Raw genomic sequence first — 27789 nt, forward strand, 5'->3', positions numbered from 1 at the left:
GCTAGTAAAAGAAGTAAACACGCCCAGATGTAACGAACACAATACACGCCCAGTTGGACTTTTACTTTAAACACGCCCAGTTGGACTTTAGCAAGCCTCATTTGCATAAATACAAAAATGGTCATAACTTGGCCAAAAATGCTCGTTTTTTAAAAATAAAAACGTTACTCTTATCTACATTGCAGCGCCGATTTGCTGCAATAGCAGATAGGGGTTGCAAAATCTGGTGACAGAGCCTCTTTAAGAAAGGCTCATTTGCATAAATATAAAAATGGTCATAACTTGGCCAAAAATGCTCGTTTTTGAAAAAAATAAAACGTTACTGTTATCTACATTGCAGCGCCGATCTGCTGCAATAGGAGATAGGGGTTTGAAAATCTGGTGACAGAGCCTCTTTAAACAGTTTATGCTTGAAAGACCACCAACATGGCGGAGTTAAGACTATTTTACAAAGAGGAGACAAAATTCCTACGCTCCATGCTCATAGCCGCGTCAGGTTTCAATATCAACCAGCCCGCTTTGATGATATCACATCTGGAGGCATATTAAAAGGGGAAATTCTGCCCTAACTACCTGTATGTTAAGGTACATTTCCTACTGCTAGCCCGTGTCTGTTCTATTTCGACCCTGTGCTTAACCTCCGCTCTAGAACATCCGCTCTAGATGTTTCTAACAGGGCACCTGACGCCTATTAATGACTTCTCTGGGGATCGTGACCTGGGAATCGGACTGGAAACTACCAGTCCTGCACCCCAGTTTAGCCAGCGTCAAACAGATTGCAGTACAAGGATCCACTTCTCTGGTGATTTGTAAAAGTATACACAGGATATGGATTCCAAAAGCGGGTGGGGGGGGGGGGTGATGTTTATCCCCTTGCCTGAGGACATTTGGCTCATTAGCTGAAGTTTCCCAGCTAGGTTGTCAGCAAGATTGCCCCTGTGTCGTCCGCTGTTCCTGTGGTCCAGCAAATAGCTGTGGCAACTTTTCCACTGGTGGCTTCAACCTCGATACCTGCTCTGCATCTGCCAACTCTATTCAATGGAGACTCTTAGGGTATGTTCACACGGCCTATTTACGGACGTAAATCGGGCGTTTTTGCCCCGAATTACGCCCGAAAATAGCGCCTCAATAGCGCTGACAAACATCTGCCCATTGAAAGCAATGGGCAGAAGTTTGTCTGTTCACACGAGGCGTATATTTACGCGCCGCTGTCAAATGACGGCGCGTAAATAGACGCCCGCGTAGAAGAAGTGACCTGTCACTTCTTTGGCCGTAATTGGAGCCGCTATTCATTGACTCCAATGAATAGCAGCGCTAATTACGGCCGTAATTGACGCGGCGTTCAAGCGCCTGCACATGCCGGTACGGCTGAAATTACGGGGATGTTTTCAGGCTGAAACATCCCCGTAATTTCAGCCATTACGGACCCCCGCCGTGTGAACATACCCTTAGGCTCGTCCCAAGCAATTTAAGTCAGATCAAATCAAAGTTGCCAGCATAATTTGGTTACAGGTGAGGAGCTGGCTTAGACATCACCTCATTAGGAATAAAATTATCTGTTTTTATCCTCCTTGTACACCTTCCTTGCTACTGTCCAGAAAGTCTTTGAGGCATCAGGTTATACTTCTTCAGCTGATTTGGACCTTTTACGCTTGAAACAGGGTTTACACAGTCAGTCAGTACTCCATTAAGTTTTTTTTTGGTTTTTTTCAAGTCTTTATTTTTGTGACCAAAAAGGTAAATTTTTACATAAAAAAAGACAGAAACACATAATCAAAAAGGAGACTACAATGAATAATACACAGGACGAGAAAGGCACTCTTCAATCGAACCATCTCACATATGGAGTTTCATATTTAAGTGCAAAATATCAAGAAATAGAGCGAAGGTAAAAACTTGAAAGAAAAAGAGAGAGGGAAGAGGAAATACATTTTAAAAAATTAATAAGGGGGGGCAGAATGAAATATGTTGTGTCATCACAGAAAGCTTTTAGTTGAGCAGTTGATCGGGACTAGATTCATGAAGGATGTCTTTGTAAGAGTCAAAGCTTTGGAAATCAACCCATTGAAACCATGTTTGGTAGAATTTATCATGCCTGTCTTTAACCTCATCTGGCTCTGAGATTCAGAAATCCTCCAGCTATGGTTCCAGATGAGCCCATGCTATTCAGTCGCAAGGCTCGGTTACAAGAGTAGAGAACTCACCGTCTTACCCAAAGTCTGTGCCTATTGTGGAGAGTGAGATCACCTTGGGCCTGAAACTTCCTTTTCCTTAAGATGGATTTCTTGGGTCACCTTTACTTTTAAAGAGCGTTGAGCGTTCTCCTTGGCCTTCATATATTCTGGTGCTGCAGTTCCTCTAATATTCCCTTGCATAAAGCTTTTGATTCCTCTCCTGTCTCTTCAAAGACCTACATCTCACTTTTGTCTATGGATCAGTCATACCCAAGGATCACGTCAATTACCAAACTGTTCGAATTCAGCATTTAAAGAGGCTCTGTCACCACATTATAAGTGGCCTATCTTCTACATAATGTGATCGGCACTGTAATGTGGATTACAGAAGTGTTTTTTATTACGAAAAACTATCAATTTTGACAAAGTTATGACCTATTTTACATTTATGCTAATGACTTTCTTAATTCCCAACTGGGCGTTTTTGAGCTTTTGACCAAGTGGGCACTGTAAAGAGAAGCATATGACGCTGACCAATCAGCGTCATACACTTCACTCCATTCATGTACTCTGCACATGTGCGGTCACTTACTCACACATTAACGTTACTGAAGTGTCTTGAGAGTGAATAGACATCGCTTCCAGCCAGGACGCGATGTCTGTTCACAATCCCGACACTTCGGTAACGTTTGTGTGGGATTTACAGCACAGCAAGCGTGATCACGCTGTAAATGACAGCAGAAGCCATCTCCAGGTAATTTGATTCCTCCCACTCTCTCCCTGAAGACCTGGCATACCGTACATTATTTACCCAAATTGTATTCTTGCTGTAATTAATATTTCCTCTGAAAGGACGGTCCTTTGTATTTTCTGCCCTACGCCGAAAGGATTGTCTTGGGCATATTCCCCAGTGCTGCTAGGTCTTCCTGGAATAAAGCTCATCTCCGAATTTCTCTCCTGCCACTATTGGTGGCTAGAACAAAGACGAGATGTCAAGAAGTTTGTTTCTTTCGGTTACATATGGGCCCAGTTTAAACACATCCAGAAAGGCACCCTTGGGCCTTCTCCAGCCACTGCCTATTTTTACTTAACCCTGGACAGAGATCTTGATTTCAACCCTGATTTGCCCCATGGTCAAGTGTCTACCACCATCTGGTTGGTTCATTGATTCATTTTCTAAAATGGCTCACTTTGTAGCATTTGCTGGACTACTCTCAGCCACACGACTAGCTCAGATATTTTTCAAAATTGTTTTCTTATATTCATGGCATGCATAAGGTCTCTGATCGTGATGTACAGTTTATTTTAAAATTCTTTAGGAGCATTGAAAAATTACTTGGATTTCTCTTCCAGTTATCACCCTGAAAGCAATGGACAGACATCGCGCAACCTATGTCAATGGCCATCAGGATAATTGGTCAGATTATTTACCTTAAGCCAAATTTGCCCACAACAATCATGTCTCTGAATCTTCTGTTAGAAAGAACTGTCTTTGGTCGATGTACTATAATTTCTCTACCCCTTTCTCTGCGACCTCAAGTATATTCATTTGCTAATGCCCCTAAGATCTGTCTTGACCATGTCTTGAATGTATGAGCTGTCCGCATGAAGGAAAGCAGTTAATACATATGTCTAGTCAGATAATATGTCAATTAGGATGTGTACACTCAAACAAATATCAGTTCAGATGTATAAAATACATGTTTTCGGTTTAACCCAGAAGACTTGATACATAACCCAGAGATGATTAAAACTGAAAATTCGCTTTGACATCCAGCCATGAACAATGATTTTGATTATATTTTTGCACTAGAGGTTGTATCCAGGCTCTTATGAGAACTTTCTAACTGCTATATACTGCACACCGAAAAGCCGTACACCCCCTTCTTTTTTTGTTGGGTGAGTAGGATTTGGTTATTTCCGAGCAGCAACACAATCTCTAGCTTAGTGGCAGTATGCTAGGCTATTTATAGTACAGCATGTATGTGAACTGCAGCAGTAGGTTGTCGGTAATACTAATGTATATATCTAGTGTAGATAAAGCCAGGGTGCAATTTAGGGAGACTTATTCCTTTCGTCATACTATTAGCTCTTGGTGCTTTTCTGGTACCCAACAGTGATTAAAACAGTGGAGAGTAGATAGAGTGGGGAACACATAAGGACTTCAACCGCTGCATGTTGTCTGCCAAAACCTGTGGTTGCAGAACACGTCCACTAGCCTCTCACAAGTTTAGGCTACCTACTCTTTAACATTCACCACTAGGTTCAACCAGTGGGTTATAACACACACACACACACACACACACACACACACACACACACACACACTTATTGGCACTGCCTGTAATTACTGATCCAGGTGTCATTGGTTTAAGATCTTCCATCGTGACAGTATCATTTACTGGTGGATGGCCTCAGAATCCATGAGCTAAAGGGAAGGGGACTATACTACAAGAATCCAAGCTCGTAGATGTCAAAATAAGTCCTGCATACATGGTTGGGGGCATTAAGATGAATAATTCCTGGATTTACTGCACCTTTGATTCCTCACCAGGGTAGCATGAAAATCTTGAACAACCAACAGCAGCACGAACAGCATCTGTCAGGCACAAGGGTGACAATGAAACTGGATTGTTATTGTGATTTTTGAGATGGAGGAAAAGCCAGAACGTTTTTTTGGGGGCACTGCTATGTTTCTACGGTACTAAGCAGTGGTGCAAGACAGCACATATGTAGTCCTTACACTTCCTCTGCTGCGCTGCGGTTTGAACACCCTGCAGAATTACCTAAATTACAAATTAACCGAATTATAATTGTATGTGTAAGACTCATGAGAGGGATGGAAAAAAAAACAAGTTTTTGGTTAGACAGAACATATCTGACTGCACTACATTTAATACAAATCTACAGCTCCCAATCGTACTGGATTTGTCTCTCAAGCCTTAAGTATCCCAGTGCTACACGAAAACAGATAAAACATGGCTGCAGAATTTACGTGTTGTACAGTGATTAGTTTTCCAAAAACCAAGAGAGAAAAAAAATATATAAAATAAATACAACAAAGTGCTTGTAATAATCAACTTTATTCTTCACCACAAGCAGAGTGTATAATTAACCTTAAATCATTTTTATTACATTTTATCAAAGCCAACAATGATTCTGGATCCCAGTAGATTTCCTTCAACTTCCAAGACATTTAGAACTAATAGGGAAGCATTTGCAAACGTCAATAAAGATTACTTTATCTTTCTAAACATTGAAGCTGCCATCATTGTAATGATCAACGTTCCAGGTTTTGCTTTGGGAGATATAAAAACACAATGTCAACTTGATTAAGTACAAAATGTTGTTCTCATCCAACTTTTGACTAAAATCATAAAAGGTATCTAATACAAAATATATACGGTTACAAAATGATGGAACCCTGCCTGTCATGTACACAGTAATCTATGCAGAAGGTGCCAGAGGAGAAAGTGGTGAACAAAATCACGTTATATTTCAGTGATGCTACTTTCAGGAACAGTGCTCTGTCAAGTAGGTAAATGGGTTGCTTTGGTTTTTCCGGTATTACTGATGGCAAGAATGGTGCAGTCTGTAGAGTTATTCTAAATTCATAGTTATTAATATGGAGGTGGTCTCCCCTTTGCAGCTAAAACAGCTTCCATTCTTCTGGGCTTTCTACAAGATTTTGGAGTGTCTGTGGGAATTTTTGGCCATTCATCCAGAAGAGTGTTTGTGAGGTCAGACACGGATGTTGGACGAGAGGGCCTGGCTCACAATCTCAATTCTAGTTCATCCCAAAGGTGTTGGATGGGGTTGAGGTCAGGGCTCTGTGTGGGCCAGTCACGTTGTTCCACACCAATCTCACCCAACCATGACTTTATGGACCTTGCTTTGTGCACTGAGGCACAGTCATGCTGGAACAGAAAAGGGCTGTACACTAAACTGTACCCACACAATTGAAAGCTACAAGTGTCCAAAATGTCTTGGTATGCTGAAGCATTAAGATTTCCCTTCACTGGAACTAAGGGACATAGACCAACCCCTGAAAAACAACCGCATAGCATTATCCCCCCTTCACCGAACTTTACAGTTGGCACAATTCAGTCAGACAGGTAACATTCTCCTGGCTTTTTTTCCACACTGTGTTTCGGCCATTAGACCTGCTAGATAGAGAAGTGTGATTCGTCACTCCACAGATGACGTTTCCACAGCTCCAGAGTCCAGTGGTGCCGTGCTTTACACCACTCAATCCGACGCTTGGCATTATGGTTGGTGATGCAAGGATTGCATGCAGATGCTCAGCCATGGAAACCCATGCCATGAAACTCCCGGCACACAGTTTTTGTGCGGCTGTTAATGCCAGAGGTTTGGAAATCTGCAGTGCAGCTACAACAGTGGCATTCTATTACTGTACCACGTAGGCGACTGCATGGCTAGGTGCTTGATTTTATACACCTGTGGTAATGGGACTTAATGAAACACCTTAGTTCAATGATTGAGAGGTGTGTCCCAATACTAATAGTGTGTGTGTGTGTGTGTGTATGTGTGTGTATCATTTAAGGGTATGTTCACACGACAGCGTCCGTAACGGCTGAAATTACGGGGATGTTTCCGCCTGAAAACATCCCCGTAATTTCAGCCGTAACGGCATGTGCAGGCACTTGAACGCTGAGTCCATTACGGACGTAATTGGCACTGCTATTCATTGGAGTCAATGAATAACGGCTCCAATTACGGGCAAAGAAGTGACAGGTCACTTCTTTGACGCGGGCGTCCATTTACGCGCCGTCATTTGACAGCGGCGCGTAAATATACGCCTTGTGTGAACAGACAAACGTCTGCCCATTGCTTTCAATGGGCAGATGTTTGTCAGCACTATTGAGGCGCTATTTTCGGACGTAATTCGGGGCAAAAACGCCCGAATTACGTCCGTAATTAGTGTGTGTGCACATACCCTAACTGTTGACAGTCTGTTTAGTTGAAAGCATATGAACAGGCCATACTTGACTGTGTGGAAGAACTTCATGGTTTCTATTACCACAATTAGCAGTAAACTTATGTGGCTGCTCCCACTTAGGCTAAGTCACAATGTATACTCCTATTTAGATACACACCAACTTAATGTACAGCTTCCATAAAATAGTAAGTTAGCCTATGCATTTGCTTACCCTTGTAAAGGAGTGCCCGAAAGAAAGGAGAAATGGAAAAGAACGTGAACTTAGTGCGAAGGCACTGTGTAGAAATGTTCTGTAGATAGATTATTCCCTTCACCTAATACGTTCCATAGCTCATTTGAAAGCAAAACTACATGGGACCATTTCAACAAATGTTTACTTGCAAAATTCAAATGATCAATTGTCCAAAGAAAAACAAAAGTTCAGAAGAGAGATAAATAGATCTATTGTACCATCAATACAAATTACAAACGTCAGCATTTTGTACTAGAGAAATGCAATAATGATCTATTGATAGATCGATCTATCGCTACACAAAGTTGGTTAAACATTTTTGGAATGACCTGGATTTCTGCATTGATTACCAAAAAATGTGCTCTGATTATTATCGAAGTCACAATTGTAAAAAAAAACAACACAATCTAACTAGATAACGAACAGACAAACTTGTACTAGTCATGTCTTTTATTGAACAAATCGAGTAAACATTCAAAGTGCGGGAAGAAAAAAGTAAGTAAACCTCTGTGTCAATGACTTCTCCAAGAGCTAACTGGCAAAAGGTGTTTCAATTAAGGAGATAAAATTGGAAGTGTGGGTTTCACAGGTGCTTTGCCCATCTAATAAAAGGCACACAAAGCCTGGTTAATGCAAATCTGTTCCTCTCGGTAAGTGTGAACCATGCCTTAAAGAGGCTCTGTCACCAGATTATAAGCGCCCTATCTCCTACATAATGTGATCGGCGCTGTAATGTAGATAACAGCAGTGGTTTTTATTTTGAAAAACTATCATTTTTTAGCAAGTTATGAGCAATTTTAGATTTATGCGAATTCATTTCTTAATAGACAACTGGGCGTTTTTTACCTTTTTACCAACTGGGCGTTGTGAAGAGAAGTGTATGATGCTGGCCAATCAGTGACCAATCAGCGTCATACACTTCTCTTCATTCATGTTTAGCTGTGCTGTCACATACTCCCACAGAATCTTTACCAACGTGTCGCGAGTGTGAATAGACATCGCATCCTGGCTGGAGGTGATGTCTATTCACTCTCAAGACACTTCGGTAAAGTTTATGTGGGAGTAAGTGACAGCACAGCGTGATCTCGCGAGATCACGCTGTGTAGTGAAACAAGCTGGGCTGGAATGAAGAGAAGTGTATGACACTGATTGGTCACTGATTGGTCAGTGTCATACACTTCTCTTTACAATGCCCACTTGGTAAAAAGTAAAAAAAAAAACACCCAGTTGTCTATTAATAAACGAATTAGAATAAATATAAAATTGTTCATAACTTGCACAAAAATGATAGTTTTTCAAAATAAAAACCACTGTTGTTCTCTACATTACAGCGCCGACCAGATTATGTAGGAGATAGGGCACTTATAATCTGGTAACAGAGCCTCTTTAAAGGCAAATAACTTTCAGAACACCTCAGAAGACCTGTTATAAAAACAGATTTAGCTGAGAAAGACTACAAAACCTAAAGACCTGGGTGTACAGCAATAAACAGATAGACAAATTATCTACAAATAGAAAAATTCGGGACGCTTGCTGCTCTTCCCAGAACACAACTGGAAATCCCAAAAGATGTAGGAAAAACCCAAGGGTTATCGAAACTGACTGACTGAAGACTCTAAAAACTGCACTGAACAAGAATGTTTTTGATAGAAGGAAGCTGCTGCAGGCCAAAAAAAAAATCATTGTAGCCTGTCTCAAGTTTGTACGAGACCACCTGGATATTACACTAGGATATTCCACTATGCTTCTGGGAGAATAGACAGATTAGACATAAGTGGAACTTTTTGGATCAAAATGCACAACGCTATGTTTGGAGTAAAAAGAAGACTGCACACCAACACCAAACCCTCATCCCAACTGTAAATCATGGTGGATGGAGCATCATGGTGTGGGTCTGCTTTACTGCCACAGGGCCTGGACGCCTTGTGATGACCTCAAGAGGGCTGCGCACGCAAGTCTTGCCAAAAATATTGATGAACTGACACACATTTGCTGGGAGGAATGGTCCAAAACTTTCTCCTTAATGTTGTGAAAATCTTATTTGCAGCTACAGGAAACGTTTTGTGGAGATGACTGCTGCTAAAGGGGATATACAGAATATTAAATTTAAAGGTTCACTTACTTTTTCTCCCTTCACTGTGGTGGTTTACTCAATGTGCTCAATAAAAGACATGAACAGTACAACTGTTTGGGTATTATTAGTGTGGTCAGATTGTGTTGGTCTATTATTGTGACTTCGGAAACACTCATTTTATTAGTAATCAAAGCAGAAATCCTTACTTTTTCTTGGATAACTGAAATTAACAATATCTTTAGTCCTCTTCTTTTTCTACATAAGATTTTACTTGAGTTCGAGTCATTTGTCTTGCGAGATATCGGTCTCTGGCTGACATCACTGTTTCTTCATTACTGCGCTTTGCAAATTTGTTTGTTGAGGAATTACCCTCTTTTGAGGTTTCCTCCTCCTTTCGCTTGGAGCCAGAAACTTTGTCATTTTGCGCAGTCTGAGGCACTTCAGATGGGGACAGGCTCTCCTCTTTTTTCTCAAGATCCCTGTCAATCTTGGCTTTATCTGAACTATTCTCTAGCTCTCGGTCTGTTTTGCCTTGATTTTCTATTTCTTGCCGGTTTGTGTGATCTCTCTCTGCTCTGCCTCCATTTCCTTTGTCTGGATGATCTCTACCTGCTCGCTCACTGTCCAACCTGTCTGTGCTCTCCCTGTCTATGGGATCTCTTTCTGATCTGTCTGTGCACTCCCTGTCTATGGGATCTCTTTCTGATCTGTCTGTGCACTCCCTGTCTATGGGATCTCTTTCTGATCTGTCTGTGCACTCCCTGTCTATGGGATCTCTTTCTGATCTGTCTGTGCACTCCCTGTCTATGGGATCTCTTTCTGATCTGTCTGTGCACTCCCTGTCTATGGGATCTCTTTCTGACCGGTCTGCATGCACCGTGACTACACGATCTCTGTCTGACTTATCTGCACGATCTCGGTCTACACGATCTCTATCTGATTTGTCTGCGTAATCTCTGTTGCGATGCTCTCGGTCTAACCTGTCTGTGCGATCTCGATCTCTATCATCCTTGACTCTCCTCTTTCTCTCATCAACTCTTTCGTTGTGTTTTTTACCATGCCTATCTTTTTCAATATAATATTCATCATGCTCTCTCTTAAGATGTTCTTTTTCTCTTTTTCCATCCTTGTTATTGCACTCTTGTTCTCGCTCTACTTTAATTTTACCTTTGTAATCTTGGTCTTCCTTTCTGTTATGCCAGTCTTTACTGCTATGCTCCTTGTGCCTTGGTCTTTCCTCAAAATCTTCTGTTTTTTCTCGGTCATAATCCCGCTGGGTATGAGATTTGCCCTTCTCTATTCTACCTGTGTCACTTGTTCGCTTATTTTTTGCCTTGTGCCGGTGGGAATCATCCTCTTCCTCGCTTGATGAGCTTGTGTCTCTATGTTTATCATGGGTTTTTCCCTCTCTTTTTTCACTATTATTTGATTTGTTTGGAGTGTCCTTTTCATTCTCAATGGACTCCGTTTCCAAATTACTATCAGCATCAATATCCTCCTCAGGGTTCCCTTTATTAGGTTCATCAGAATATCCTCTTGGCTTCTCCGGTTTCACGCTAAATTTAAAAAAATAAAAATAAAAATATATACATACATTTGTATAAAGGCAGATCATTCCATACAGTAATTTATGTGTACCAGACTTGAGAGGGAGATTTATTTAGCCACAAGTTACAACAGATAAAATAGAAAAAGTCTGCTGCCTTTACGCCTCTAAAAAAATGGATTTAGAAGCAAGACGACATGTTAATGTTCCTTTACATGTAGCAATGAACAATCATTGGTAAGAAATGTCATGCATTTGGGATTGGATGGTCGTTCCCACCAGGATGATGAAAAGCAGATGCTTTGTTAACCCCTTCCCGACATTTGTTGTATGGATACATCATGGAAAGCTAGTGCTTCCCGCATTTTGCCGTATCCATACGACAAATGGTTGGCATCAGCTCAGAAGCGGAGTCGGTGCCATCATCGCTGGATGTCAGCGGTGTATTACCGCTGACATTCGGCTGTAATGGCAGGGACCGAAATTAGCTTTGATCCCCGCCATTAACCCCTTAAATGCAGCGGTCAAAAGCGATCGCTGCATTTAAGGTGTTTGTAGCTCATCGGCACCCCAGCAATGAAATTGCCGGGCTTCCGGCGGCTGCAATGGGAACCCGAGGCTTAATACTGGCTGCCGGTCTGCCTAGCATGGAAGCCGTTCAGGGCCCACCCAGAGGCGGGGCCTGAAAGGCTTCCGTAGCTGACAGCAAGATGGCGCTGGCTCAGGAGCTGAGCCGGCGTCATAAGCGGTGGATATCCGCTGTATGTTACAGCAGACATCCACCTGTAACGGCAGGAATCAGAGCTAGCTCCGATCCCTGCCAATTAACCCCTTAGATGCAGCGATCGAAAGCGATCGCTGTATCTTAGAGGTTGCTAGCAGATCGGCAGCCCTGCCATGCAATCAGAGCTGCCAACTGCTGCTATGGCCACAGGAGACACAATGGCCCCCTGCTCTGCCACTACGGAAGCCGATTAGGCCCCACCGGGAGGCGAAGCCTAATCGGCTTGTTGTCAGTGAATGACTGACAGATCTAATACATTGCACTACATAGGTAGTGCAATGTATTAGAAAAAAAATCAGACAGTTGGACCTTCAAGTCCCCTAGTGGGAGTATAAAAAAAGTTGTAAAACATGTAATAAAAGTTTCAAGTAATAAAATACAAATCGCCCTTTTGCCTTATCAAGTCCTTTTTATTGAAAAAAACCATACATATTTGATATTGCCGCGACCGTAACTGCCCGAACTATAAAAATATTATGTTATTTATTCCACGCAGTAAATGGCGTAAAAAAACGTAAAACTATACCAGAATTTGTTTTTTGGTCACTTTGCCCTACAAATATTGGAATAAAAAGTGCTAAAAAAAAGTCGCATTTATCCAAAAATGGTACCTATAAAAACTATAGCTGGTCTCGCAAAAAACAAGCCCTCATACAGCTCCTTCAACGAAAAAACTTAAAACTTTATGGTTCTCAAAACATGGTGACAGAAAAAATACATTCTTTTTACAAAATAATTTTATTGTGCAAAAAGTTGTAAAACATAAAAAAGTGCTAGAAATTAGGTATCGCCAGAATTGCATTTTTAAAAAAAAATCACCTGGCCTTCCAAAAAACAGGATAAAAAGTGATCAAAAAGTCGCGTGTACCCCAAAATGGTACCAATAAAAACTACAGCACGTCTCGCAAAAAAAACCAAAACAGTCCTCATACCATTATGTCTATCAAAAAAAAAAATTAGTCAAGGCTCCAATAAGCCAGGAAAGAAAAAATATGCAGTTGTGCAGGCCCAAGGGGCCGAATTATCAAGGCCCTAAAATTAGGGAACCAGGAAGGTGAGGTCTCAAACATATCTGCTGGAAGCGACGGTGCCCGTATTATACCAGGACAACACTTCCCAGCAAAATTCCCCAAACTGCAAAGGTACGGAGTGTGGACCAAAAGGGGGATAAAGAAGGACATTTATCAGTGCGACACCAGCCTGTGAGGAGTGAGGAAAGGATTGCTTCACAGCGTAACACACCTCTATGGATTATTTTATTTTTGCCCCATTATTATACCACCTGACTATGCCCCTGATGTCCTCTGCCCAGTTTACATGTGCCCTCACATTATAAACTGAAATACCAAGAATACTAAAAACAAAAACTACTACCAAGCAAAATCCACACTCCAAAACCCAAATGGCGATCCCTCCCCTCTGAACTCTACAGCGTGCCCATACAGCAGTTTACTTCCACATACATGGCATCGCCATACCCGGGAGAACCCTTTTAACAATTTTTGGGGTGGGTGTCTCCAGTGGCACAAGCTGGGCATGGCATATTTAGTGAAAAATTTTTATTTTTACTTTGCACCATCCACAGCGCAATCATTTATGGAAAAGACCTGTGGGGTGAAAATGCTGACTACACCCCTAAATGCCTTGAGGGGTGTAGTTTCCAAAATGGGGTCACTTCTCAGGGGTTTCTTTTATTACTTTACATCAGAGACCTGCAATTGTGAACCAATACTTTGTAAATCGCCAAATTAGGCCTCAACTTCGCATAGTGCTCCTTCACTCCTGAGCCTGGTTGAATGTCCAGGCAAAAAATTAGTGCCCCATGTAGGGTGATTCTAAAACCGCAAAACACCGCATAATAATTAAAGAGTTGTCTTGTTATGGTGGCACAAGCTGGGCACCACATATTGGCATATCTATGGAAAAAAAAATCCAATTTTTACTCTGCAACATCGAGTGCACACTAATTTCTGCAAAACACCTGCAGAGTTAACATGCTCACTACACCCCTAGGTGAATACCTTGAGGGATGTAGTTTCCAAAATGGGGTCACTTCTGGGAGGTTTCCACTGTTTTGTTCCCACAGGGGCTTTGCAAATACGACATAGCGACTAGAAACCAATCATGCAAAATTTGCACTCCAAAAGCCAAATAGCGCTCCTTCACTTCTGAGCCCTACTGTGTGCCCAAACAGCATTTTAATACCACAAATGGGGTATTGCCACTCGGGATAAATTGCTTTACAAATGTCGGGGTTCTTTTTTCCTTTATTTTTTGAGAAAATGAAAAATGTTGACCTAAAGCTACGTCTTATTGAAGAATAAGGATTGTTTTTATTTTCACTGCCCAATTCTATGAAACACTTGTGGGGTCAAAATGCTCACTACACCCCTATATGAATTCTTCAAGGGGTGTAGTTTCCAAAATGGGGTCACTTGTGGTGGGGTTTACTGTTTTGTCCCCTCAGGGGCTTTTCAAATGCGACATGGCCTCCACAAACCATTCCTGCTAAATTTGAGCTCCAAAAGCCAAATGGCGCTCTTTCCCTTCTCAGCCCTGCCGTGTGTCCAAACAGCCATTTATGACCACATGTGGGGTATTGTTTTACACATTTTTCACAGCATACTTCCAATCATTTCTGCAATAAACCTATGGGGTCACAATGCTCACTATACCTCTAGATAATTTCCTTGAAGGGTGCAGTTTCCCAAATGGGGTCACTTTTGGGGGATTGCCACTGTTTTGGAACCACAAGAGCCATTCAAACCTGACATGGTGCCTAAAATATTCTCTAATAAAAAGAAGGTCCCAAAATCCTCTAGGTGCTCCTTTGCTTCTCAGGCCAGTGCTTCAGTCCATTAGCACGCTAGGGCCACATGTGGGATATTTCCTAAGACTGCAGAATCAGGGCAATAAATATTGAGTTGCATTTCTCTGGTAAAACTTTTTGTGTTAAATTTTTTTTTATTAAAAATGAATTTCTGCAGAAAAAAAATAAAAAATGACATTTGTAAAATTTCACCTCTGCTTTAATTCCTGTTAAATGTCTAAAGGGTTAAGAAACTCTCTAAATGCGGTTTTGAATACTTTGAGGGGTGAAGTTCTTAAAATGGGGTGGGTGACTTATTGGGGGGTTCTAATATATAAGGCCTTCAAAGCCACTTCACAACTGAACTGGTCCCTGTAAAAATAGTCTTGAAATTTTCTTGAAAATGTGGGAAATTTCTGCTAAAGTTCTAAGCCTTGTAACATCCTAGAAAAATAAAAGGATATTCAAAAAACGATGCCAATCTAAAGTAGACATATGGGGGATGTGAATTAGCAACAATTTGGTGTGGTATAACTGCCTGTCTTAAAATTGAGAAAAATGCTAATGTTAGCAATTTTTTGCTAAATTTTGGTGTTTTTCACAATTAAATACTGAATGTATCGAGCAAATTTCGCCAGTAGCATAAAGTCCAATGTGTCACGAGAAAATCTCAGAATCGCTTGGATAGTTAAAAGCATTCCAGAGTTATTACCACATAAAGTGACACGTCAGATTTGAAAAATGAGGCTCTGTCAGGAAGGTCAAAAGAGGCCAAAGAGGGAAGGGGTTGAATGAAGGAGTTGTGTAGGCAGAATGAAGCAAATTTCAATGTAGAGAGCATGTACCTTGTATTTCCTCCAATTAGTATTGTAGGATTTCAGTATAGCTAATAGATATCCTACATATCTAAATGGTTGTGTCCAATCTTTCTGCTTGCACATCGAGGAAATGCTAAAAATATATATTCCAACAGTGATAAACTGGACATAAACATTTTCCTTACTCGTTACTTCTCAAGCTGCATTCAGGAGTTTTCTCTTCACCCACGGTCTGATTGAGAAGATGTCTGTAAAAGCCACTGAGGTCCCTCTGCTTAGTCACATCCAGAGATGCTAAAATAGACGAGACATTGGAAAGTGTAGTTCATGCAATGTATATATTGTTTTATAAATGCAACTGTGGACGTCCTAGAGCTAGAAATTTATATGTACGTCACAGAAGTCCTGACAACTTACCTCATCTGATGCGGTAAATTGGTAAAATTACTACAGGTGACATTGCTATTTCAGTACTGTCAGACAAATATTACCAGTGGTTTACAATGTCTTCACAATTCTGGCATAAAATGTAAATTTAGGATAATGGCACATTTGCCGTTTATTTCCACTGTTCGAACTGTAAGGCCCCATGCACACGAACGTGTTTTTGCGTCCGCAATTACCCCGAAAATCCACGGGAGAATTGCGGACCCATTCATTTCTATGGGCCCACACACACTATCCGTGTTTTCACGGGTCCCCGCATGTCCGCAAATCCGTGCCGCACAAACTCAGGACATGTCTTATTACGGCCCGCAAATTCGATGCGGACATGCCCATAGAAGTCAATGGGCCCGTGGAAAATGCGGGTACACCTCCGTGTGTCAACCGCAGTTTGGCGGAAGTGTTGCTAGGCGACGACCGGGAATGAGTTCTGTCATCATCCTGTTTTACATAGGCTTTTTTTTTTTTTATCCGCATTTTGTGGATTACATACGGATGAACTGCGGATTACATACGGATGAACTGCGGAGGACATTTCACGGAACACGGTCCTGGAATTTGCGGACCAGAAAAACACTACGGTCGTGGGCATGAGGCCTTAAACTTTGAGAGTTTCTGTATACATGGAGGGCTGAAACTCAACCCATAGTAAACAATAGATAGCATGATAACTTCTGACGCGTTTCCTTGTTGTGGGCAAAGAAGGGAAAACTATTATAATAATTATGGCTGCAAACAGCCGATCAGTGCTCCATGGAGCAAGATTCCCTTCCCCCACTCTACAATCAGCTTTTCAGAGTGGCACTGCAATCCAAAGCTGTGTTATCCCTATTTCTGCAAGAATTGTTAAATTTGAAAACTAATATTATACATAGTAAATATTATTTTCTGGTCATGATTACTGATTACACTTTAAATGTGTGAAAACATGAAATTCTCACCCTCTATTGCAGCTTCCCTCCGCTCTCGCTCTTCCTCTTCAGCTTTCTCCTGTAGCCTTTTCTTATAGGCAGATGTAACAAAAGCCTCCTTGTCCTGAAACTCTTCCCCCTCCATTTCACGTTCTTTCTGGATTTTTTTCTCCATTCTTTTTTCCTGCTCCTTCTTTCTGTGCTCCACTGCTTTCAGGATATTCTGGATATATTTAGGCTAACAGCAAAATAAATGTTCTAATTATGAAGGCAACTGTAGGATTTCCAAATTCTTCCACACACCGTGTAGATATACTAGTCCTTCAATGAATTAGAATATCATCAAAAAGTTGATTTATTTCAGTAATTTAATTCAAAAAGTGAAACTTTTTTTTTCTTTTAATGTTGATGATTATGGCTAACAGTTACTGAAAACCCAAAATTTAATGTCTCAGAAAATTTGAATATTGGGTAAAAGTTGCAGATTGTAGACTCATGGTGTCACACTCTAATCAGCGAATCTACACAAAACACCTGCAAAGGTTTCCTAAGCCTTTAACCCCTTCCCGACATTTGACGTATCCATACGCCAAAGTCGGGTAGGGGAAGTATTACATAGTTACATAGTTACATAGTTACATAGTTAGTACGGCTGAAAAAAGACACATGTCCATCAAGTTCAACCAAGGGAAGGGAAAAGGGAAGGAAAAATTTCTACACATAGGAGCTAATATTTTTTTGTTCTAGGAAATTATCTAACCCTTTTTTAAAGCCATCTACTGTCCCTGCTGTGACCAGCTCCTGCGGTAGACTATTCCATAAATTCACAGTTCTCACTGTAAAGAAGCCTTGTCGCCTCTGCAGCTTGAACCTTTTTTTCTCCAGACGGAGGGAGTGCCCCCTTGTTTTTTGAGGGGGTTTTACAAGGAACAGGATTTCACCATATTCTTTGTATGTGCCATTAATATATTTATATAAGTTAATCATGTCCCCCCTTAGTCTTCTTTTTTCAAGGCTAAATAGGTTTAATTCTTTCAATCTTTCCTCATAACTTAAATTCTCCATGCCCCTTATTAGCTTCGTTGCTCTTCTTTGTATTTTTTCCAACTCCAGGGCATCCTTTCTATGAACTGGAGCCCAGAACTGAACTGCATATTCTAGATGAGGCCTCACTAATGCTTTGTAAAGTGGCATTATTACATCCCTGTCCCGCGAGTCCATGCCTCTTTTAATACACGACAATATCCTGCTGGCCTTTGAAGCAGCTGATTGACACTGCATGCTGTTATTGAGTTTATGATTTACAAGAACACCCAGATCCTTCTCAACAAGTGAATCCGCCAGTGTAGCTCCCCCTAGGACATATGATGCATGCAGGTTGTTGGTACCAAGATGCATAACTTTACATTTATCTACATTAAACTTCATTTGCCAAGTGGACGCCCAAACACTTAGTTTGTTTAAATCTGCCTGTAATTCATGAACATCTTCCATAGTCTGAACTATATTACATAGCTTGGTGTCATCTGCAAAAATAGAAATAGTGCTATTAATCCCTTCCTCTATATCATTAATAAATAAGTTGAATAATAGTGGTCCCAGCACTGAACCCTGGGGTACACCACTTATAACCGGGGACCATTCAGAGAAGGAATCATTGACCACAACCCTCTGGATACGGTCCTTGAGCCAATTCTCAATCCAATTACAAACTATATTTTCTAAACCTATAGTCCTTAATTTACCCATTAGGCGTCTATGGGGGACAGTGTCAAATGCCTTTGCAAAGTCCAAAAACACTAAATCCACAGCGGCCCCTCTGTCTAGACTTCTGCTCACCTCTTCATAAAAACAGATTAGGTTAGTTTGACAACTTCTGTCCTTAGTAAAACCGTGCTGGCTGTCACTTATAATGCTATTTATTGTCACATAATCCTGTATATAGTCCCTCAATAGCCCCTCAAACATTTTCCCCACGATGGATGTTAAGCTTACTGGTCTATAATTACCCGGGGAAGACCTAGAGCCCTTTTTGAAAATAGGCACCACATTTGCCCTGCGCCAGTCCCTTGGCACTATACCAGTCACTAGAGATTCTCTGAATATTATGAAAAGGGGGACAGAAATAACTGAACTAAGCTCTTTAAGAACTCTAGGGTGTAACCCATCTGGTCCCGGAGCCTTGTGCACATTTATTTTATTTAATTTAGCTTGGACCATCTCTACATTCATCCAATTCAGTATATCAACTGATATATTAACAGCACTGGCACCGGCTACATCAGCTGCTCTTTCTTCTGTTGTATACACAGAGCTAAAGAACCCATTTAGTAACTCTGCCTTCTCTTGATCCCCTGTGATCAACTCCCCATTACCATTATTTAGGGGTCCTACATGTTCAGACCTTGGCTTTTTTGCATTTATATGCTTGAAGAATTTTTTAGGATTTGTTTTACTATCCTTGGCCACCTGCCTTTCATTTTGTATTTTTGCTAATTTTATTACATTTTTACAGATTTTATTAAGCTCTTTATATTTTACAAAGGCTACAGCTGTACCCTCAGATTTGTATTTTTTAAATGCCCTTTTTTTGTCATGTATTGCCCCTTTCACAGAAGGTGTAAGCCATGTGGGGTTTAATTTGAGTTGTTTATACTTATTACCTGTAGGAATAAATTTTGCACTATAATAACGCAAAGTAGATTTGAAAATCTCCCATTTATCATTTGTTCCATTATTTGACATTAGTTCTTCCCAGTCTATATCCTGAATTGCAGCCCTCATCCTGGGGAAATTGGCTTTCTTAAAATTAAATGTTTTTGCCCTCCCAGCCTGCGTTTGTTTTTTACAGTATAGGTAAAATGTAACTATATTGTGATCACTGTTACCGAGGTTTTCACGAACATTGACATTCCCAACAAGATCTGCATTATTAGAAATGACCAGATCCAACAGAGCTTCACCTCTAGTCGGGTCTTCCACAAACTGGCCCATAAAATTTTCCTGCAACAGGTTGAGGAAATGTCTCCCCTTTGCAGTTGAAGCCGAACCATGACACCAATTAATATCCCGGAAATTAAAATCTCCCATTCACGGAGTGAACCCGCTCCCTACGATGCCGATGTCGGCTGTTTGTTACAGCCGACACTTCAGAGTAATGAGCGCTTTTTGGCGATGGTTGCTATGGCTGCCTGGGGGCCTAATGAAGGCCCCCAGGTCCGCCATCTTTGTGCACCTATTAAGCCCTGCCTCTGGCATGGCTTAATAGAGGTCTGTCAGAATCACGATATACTGCAATACATTAGTATTGCAGTATATCGTGCAAGTGATCTAACGATCGCTGGTTGAAGTCCCCTAGGGGGACTAATAAAAAAAAAAGTAAAAATGAGTTAGTTTTTTTTTTTATGTATAAAAATAAATGAAAAGTAAAAAAAAACAAACAAAAAAAAAAACGTTTCCCATTTCCCCCCTAGAGCATAGTAAAAAAATAAAAATAAATAAGTAAACATATTAGGTATCGCCGCGTCCGTAAAAGTCTGAACTATTACAATATATCAGTTTAACCCGCACAGTGAACGCGTAAACAAAAATAAAAATTGTAAACGCCAGAATGTCTATTTTCTGGTCACCTAATCTCCCACAAAAAAATGAAATAAAAAGTGATCAAACCGTCGCATGTACACCAAAATGGTATTATTAAAAACTACAGCTTATCCCGCAAAATATAAGCCTTATACCACTTAATTGATGGAAAAATAAAAAAAAGTTATGGCTCTCGGAATTTGGCGACACAAAATACATTTTCTTTTTTACACTTCGGTTTTTACTTGTAAAACTAGTAAAATCTAGAAAAAACCTATATATGTTTGGTATCGCCGTAATCGTATTGACCCACAGAATAAAGTTAACATGTTGTTTTAATTGCACAGTGAATTCCGTAAAAACGGCGCGCAAAAAACCATGGAGGAATCGCTGTTTTTTTCATTTTCTACCCCACATATAAAAAAAATTCCCCGTTTCCTAGTACATTATATGGCAAAATAAATGGTGCTACGAAAAACTACAACTCGTCCCGCAAAAATCAAGCCCTCATAGTACTATATTGACAGAAAAATAAAGGCGTTATGGCTTTTGGAAGGTGGGGAGGAAAAAACGAAAATGAAAATCTGAAAAAGGGCTGCGGCGAGAAGGGGTTAAAAGAACTGGTCTGTTGTCAATGATCCAAAGTCCTGTTTTCAGATGAAAGTTAATTTTTCATTTCCTTTGGAAATCCAGGTCCCAGAGTCTGGAGGAAGAGTGGAGAGGCATCACTCCAAGTGTCTTGCGGTCCAGTGTGAAGTTTCCACAGTCAGTGATGGTTTGGGGGTCATGTCATCTGCTGGTGTTGGTCCACTGTGTTATATCAAGTCCAGAGTCAGCGCAATCATCTACCGGGAAATTTTCGAGCACTTCATGCTTCCCTCTGCTGACAAGCTTTATGGAGATGCGGATTTCATTTTCCAGCAGGACTTGGCACCTGCCCACACTGCCAAAAGTACCAATACCTGGTGTAATAACCACAGTATCACTGCGCTTGATTGCCCAGCAAACTCGCCTGACCTAAACCCCATAGAGAATCTATAGGGTATTGTCAAGAGGAAGATGAGACACCAGACCCAACAATGCAGACGAGCTGAAGGCCGATATCAAAGCAACCTTGACTCCCATAACACCACAGCAGTGCCACAGGCTGATCGCCCCCATGCCACGCCGCATTGATAACACCTCAGCAGTGCCACAGGCTGATCGCCTCCATGTCACGCCGCATTGATAACACCTCACAGTGCCACAGGCTGATCGCCTCCATGTCACGCCGCATTGATAACCTCAGCAGTGCCACAGGCTGATCGCCCCCATGCCACGCCGCATTGATAACACCTCAGCAGTGCCACAGGCTGATCGCCCCCATGCCACGCCGCATTGATAACACCTCAGCAGTGCCACAGGCTGATCGCCTCCATGTCACGCCGCATTGATGCAGTAATTCATGCAAAAGGAGCCCCGACCAAGTATTGAGGGCATATACTGGACTTACTTTTCAGTGGGCCAACATTTCGGAATGAAAAATCATTTTTGAAATTGGGCTTCTATAATAATCTAATTTTCTGAGACACTAAATTTGGGGTTTTCATTAACGTTTAGCCATAATCATCAACATTAAAAGAAAAAAAATTGCTGGAAATAGATCCCTCTGTGTGTAATGAATCTATATAATATAGGAGTTTCACTTTTTGAATTAAATTAACTTTTTGATGATATTCTAATTCATTGAGAAGGGCTAGTAGGTACAGCCTCCAATGCACCTGCAATGATAACTTTAAAAACCTTAGAGCCCGACTCACCAAACCGATCAGCGTCCATTGAATTATTTGGGAAGAGGGAACTTACAAACCTTTACACAGTTATTACCAGTATGTTTGCAGATACACAACCTCTCACCAGCGAACTCTTCGACTACATGATGCAGCGGTCAGGAAGCAGGTACTTTCTTCCATATGAGGTGTATCGGCCCTAATATTAGTTAGTAAATGGTTGACTTGCCACTTTCCCAGTACAGTTCATCCTAGTCATGGCCCATTCCTCCTTCACCTACTTATCCATGCAATTAAACACAAACCAATACCGCATAAAATGTGTACATGTAAATACTATTTCAGTTTTTTTCCTCTGTTTGCATTAAAAAAATAATAATCCTTTCTAGACGACCAGAGGGCGCCTACGCTGTGCTGAAATTTTTTCGACTTATCTAAATAATTTTGTGGATAACCATCTTCCGGTTACTTTATTAGGCTGGGTTCTCATGTCGCGGTTTAAACTCACTTTTAACCATGAATCATGCTAAACCCTCCTTTTTCCGCAATTTTATCAAATTGCGGCAAAATGGCACAGATTCTCTGCAATTTGCATAGAAAACTTATTTAAATCGCAATGTGAGAACCCAGCCTTAGGCCCCATGCACAAGACCGTACAATTCATCTGTAATATGGTCTGTAATTACGGACCCATTCACTTCTATTGGCCACGGACACCTTCCCGTATATTTATGGGAGGTTGTCCGTGCCGTAGAAAGGCTTCACAAAAGATAGGACATGTCCTATTTTTTGCTTTTTACGGACCGTGCTCCCATACTTTGCAAATGTGGGTGGCTGTCCGCGGCATGCCGTGCCCATAATCACGGACAGTGATTACGGGCACGGTCGCATGCAGGGGGCCTTTGACAATACAACCTACCAGGGGCTATGTACTCTTTAGTCTATCCACACTGCGTTCAGAGTATGTCAGAAGGATCTCCCAATATATACCTCCAACTTTGGCATCTGTCGGGTGAATAGGGCCCTTTGAATACATATAGGCCCTGTTGGCACAGATTTTTTTTGTCGCGTTTTGATGCGGAACCTGCGTCGAAAACCATGCCAAAGAACGGCCGAAAATGCCTCCCAGTGAGTTCAATGGGAGACGGAAAAAAGCAACTTGACCTATCTTGAGGTGTTTTCCGCCTCAAAAACCCCAATTGAAAGCAATGGGAGACGGAAAAAAAACGCTGCGAATGGCTCACGTTTTTTTTCCTTTGCTTGTTGAAGAAAGAGGTAAAAAAAAAAACCGCATCAAAAAACGCATGTGGTGCAAAAAAGACAGAGCTGATTTTTCCAGGCAGAATTTTCTGCCTGCAAAAAACTCAGTGAGAACTAGGCCTTAACGTATGCAGCCGGGAGCATTCCCGGTGCATAAACCGAATAGACATTACAAAACACAGTGTGAATAGAGCCTAAGGCTACAGTCACACAGCGCTGAAAAAAATGACAGTCATTTTTATGGCCATTTTGCATCAGCGTGTCTCCAAACTTTCACCCACTTCCAGTCAGTCTGTCAGTTTTTAATGGCCGTTAAAAAAAAAAAAAAAAAAAAAAGGATGGATTTCATTTTTTCCGTTTTCTTTTGTCCCAACCCCCTGAAAACACCACACTGCCCATGTAGATAGTGCAGCAATGTCCCTGTAGATAGTGCCACAGTGCCCACTGTAGATAATGCCCACATTGGGCCAATGCCCACATAGTACCACAGTAGATAGTGCCACTGTGCCTATATATAAAGTGACAGTGCCCACATAGTGCCACAGTGCCCATGTAGATAGTGCCAGTGTCCTCTTTTCTAAATTTTAATATTAACAGTTATACAAATGTAGCATTCATAATTCAATTCATATATATGTACAACATAAGAAAATAATAGTTAGCGCTCAGTGGGTACAGGGATACCTTCCTGTCTTTTCCAGATAGCATCTTGGCTGCATTATCTTCCTTCTTCGTCTGCATGTCATCATACACGCTGTCATATTCATACACGGATGCATCCTCCTCCAGGGCTTTCTGCATTTCCAGCTTGGTCTTAGAAGAGAGATATAAACATGAACATTTCTGCAATTCATCATATTTTATTACAATGATCTCAGAATGATTAAGATAAACTCTAATAGATCTCTACCAGAAAAGGGTCAAGTTCAACATCCCACCTGTGTAGGCTCTTCTAGATAAAAGCGAGATTAACCAGATAATGCATAAAATATGGAAAGCTACACTAGATTGCAAAACTTTACATGATGTATGATTGCTACAGAGACACTAAAGAAAGAGCTTCCAGATTACTGCAGGGCACCGTTAACACTGGTTAGGGGGTGGGGGGAGAGGGTCCTGAACAACATATGGTCACTTATTTGCTTGGTTTACAAAACCCATAGTCAAACACTCTTTTAGGGAATTCTGTATGAAAAGTGTGTGTGTGTGGGGGGGGGTCCCCCATTCAGTACTCTCCTGTTTAAGCCAGAGCAGAAAACGGACACAAAAAACTTCTCTCTCTCTCTAGAGGACTAAGCAGCAGATCCATGCATAACAGCCTAATAATTTCAATATGCACTGTGTAATGCTTTGTTTTCCCTGTGGTGGCGCTGCAGGAGAAAGGAGTACTTCCTGGTAGGTTTCCCCACACATTAAAGCGGATTGCAGCCCTAACCTGTCTCCTCGACATATCACTAATCACTGAAATCTTCCAGTCTTTATTTAAAATATGCAACTATCACACCCGTCCATAAGAATACGTCACTCGACCAGTCCTTTTTGCACAGCTATCGCCCTTTCCTACTAATCCGGTTTGCCTCAAAACTCTTTGAACAACATGTCCATCAAGAACTGTCCTCCCACCTCTCATCCAACTCTTTTCGACCATCTATAATCTGGCTAACAACCCCAACACTCTACTGAAATGGCCTTAACCAAAAAGTCCCTGCTGATCTGTTAACTGCAAAAGTCTTGTGACATTGCTCTGTGCTCCTACTTCTAGAACTGTCCTTTCCCATCGACATAGTCGACTGCTCCCTCCTGTTATAAATTCTCTTATCCCTTAGCATCACAGACTTGGCCCTCTCCTGGATCTCCTCATACCGCACCAACCGAGTATTTAGTGTCTCCCACTCACACACCACCTACTCCTACTCTTCGCTCTGTCATTCAATAAAGGGGTTATCCCTTCACAACAACTTATCACCTATCCACAGAATAGGTGATAAGTGTTTGATCGCTGGGAGTCCCATTGCGGGGGCCCCCAACAATCAAGAGAATGGGGGTCCCAAGTTCCCTGAATCAATGGAGGGGCCAAGCATGCACGCTTCCACTCTATTCATTCTAGATGGGACTGCCGAAGAGAGCCGAGCACTATCTGTGGCAATCCCATAGAGAATGTTTTTTGTCCTTGTTGTTTTAATTGTCTCACATATGTACTTAAACCCTTCTGTATTTCATATGTGCAGCGTCCCGGAATTAATGGCGCTTTATAATAAATAATAAAATAGCTGGTAGTCTAAAGTTTTTTTTTTTTAAAGAAGGGATTGTCCAAAGCAGACAACCCCTTTCAATTAGCTGGTTATTAAAATGTTTGGGCAGCCAACAGAAACAGCTGACATCTGGCTTATTCCCCTCTCTCTATTGAGAACACATGCACGCCGGCCGAGCCAAGTGTGCATGTGTACTGGGGAATTCAAGAGAAAAACTCGCCCAAACAAGCGTTTGGCCAACAGCTATCTAAAGTGTATGGCCAGCTTAATAATGAAATAGTTTTGAAAGATAAATGAGTGAATATATAGTTTCTTTTTTTTCATTGGGACATGGCGTTGTTTTTTGACACCAAGTAGAAAGTGTTGAAAAACTTTGATAAATGAGTGACTTGGCACAACTCTGAAGCCTTGTCCGTTTATTACAACAAATACGAAACAGTGGTGCAAGGTCTTCATAAATATGGTGTTCGGCTCAAAAATTGGCGTTGATAAATCTGCCTGATTATTTTTATACTGCAGATATGGAATCATTGGCTTGAGGAGAAATTAGTTTGGATTGGTAGCTTTTGTAATTTACAAAAAGAGTCAACTACAATAGTATTTTTTAATGCTGGATAAGGTACAGGGGAGGAGGGGCGCACTCCTACTGCAGACAGTTGTCTTACAGCCACCCATAAGTTTGAGAGACGGAGGAATTCCCTTTGATATATAGAAGAAGATTTCTTTATAGATTTCTCCATTTTGATTGCAATATAAAACAAAGTAGGATCATGGGAGAGAAGGAGAATAATTGATTGGATTAAAAAAAATAAAAAATAAAAATATTAAAAATGTATGTATTCCCCTAACAGCTGTTTCTAGTTGTACATTGGACTTTTACTTGTTTAAACATTTTCAGCAAAATAAAAAGTATTTTAGTAGTTATAGTGCGTATAATTAAATAGTTTTGGAGTGGGCCGGGCAACTGCGGTCAATAGCCACAGTGCAAGCCCATCAAACATTATCTTGTCAATGTCACTCTGATTTTAAATGAGCGGCATGAATACTATTTCCACAAGTCCGTTCAACCATTGCGATGTACTTGAGATGATGCCTTGAGCTCAGCCTTAGAGAGAATTACATGAACCTGGCTCAAGAAGCTGAAAGTTTTGCAGTAAAAGTATGTCCGGTACTTCAGAAATTCTATAAGACGGAATACACAGCGAACATGTATTAGAAGCATAAGAGTATTATCCACATGCTGCTGATAGGTAAAGCATCGCACAACATTTTGGTCTTCTATTTTCAATCTTTATTATCCCAATCTTACAAGAGATACTCTTTTTTAATATGGAAAACCATGAGCTGTAGGTGTTACTCAGTATTTGGCATGGAAGTGATCAACTGAAAAGAAATATTGTATGTCAGACAGATTTATACAACACACAATACCTGTTTCATCACGCGTTTCTTTAGCGCTTCCTTTTGTAGAGTTTCGCCAACGGACAACTAGACAAAGAATATTAATGAACATATATACATTACACGCGAATTGGAATTCTAAAATTGATACAGTACAAGGCACTTCATATTATTCCAAATTGTAAAAATGAACCACCAGTAATGCAAGAAATTTGATTTTTACATCATAATGGATATTTCTTCTTATAATGACATCTGTAGCAGATCAGACGAGAGAAGGGTGATGTCTTGCCCTACAATCAGTCGGACCTAGAGTAGGGAGCAGAGCTCTACAACATATAGTTTATGCAAGGAAACATCAACCTACTACCTGTGCAAATGAGTAATACCACTAAAATAGGGAATCAGGTGCAGTATACACTAGATATATACATAGACAGTTTCTGATGACATCATTTATGTCAGTATTGGTCAACCAACCACATTATGGGGGCCCAAGATGTGGCTCTTGATTCAGTCCAATTTTCCATTGGTTTGTGTGACCCGATTTATAGCATTATAATGTATGATGAAGCGTGAACATGCAACCACCTCTCTGCAGCAAATAGGGGACACAGGAGAATGAATGTAACGTTTGGCCCTTTGATGGAAACACAGGTCAAGTATGCACAGGCCACTGGCTGACAACGCATTGTACCCTTAAGGCTACATGCACACGATGCATATTACGTGCAGACTTGCCGCGCATATATTCTTGCGGCAAATTTGCAGCA

General features: G+C 41.0%; 1 protein-coding gene across 1 annotated transcript in view; it reads right to left on the reverse strand.

The window, feature by feature from the left end:
* Window positions 1-8720: 8720 nt before the first annotated feature.
* The window catches only part of NSRP1 (nuclear speckle splicing regulatory protein 1), a 72101-nt gene continuing 53032 nt past the window's right edge, over window positions 8721-27789 (reverse strand). The window contains exons 3-7 of the mRNA XM_075854328.1: window positions 27047-27103; window positions 24048-24176; window positions 16783-16990; window positions 15583-15691; window positions 8721-10996 (exon numbers count right to left, since the gene is read on the reverse strand). Coding sequence (XP_075710443.1) covers window positions 9679-10996; window positions 15583-15691; window positions 16783-16990; window positions 24048-24176; window positions 27047-27103 — 1821 coding nt within the window. The 3' untranslated portion in view covers window positions 8721-9678. The remainder of the gene's footprint in view (window positions 10997-15582; window positions 15692-16782; window positions 16991-24047; window positions 24177-27046; window positions 27104-27789) is intronic.

The sequence above is a fragment of the Rhinoderma darwinii genome, chromosome 2 (genome assembly GCF_050947455.1).
Source record: "Rhinoderma darwinii isolate aRhiDar2 chromosome 2, aRhiDar2.hap1, whole genome shotgun sequence".
NCBI lineage: Eukaryota > Metazoa > Chordata > Amphibia > Anura > Rhinodermatidae > Rhinoderma > Rhinoderma darwinii.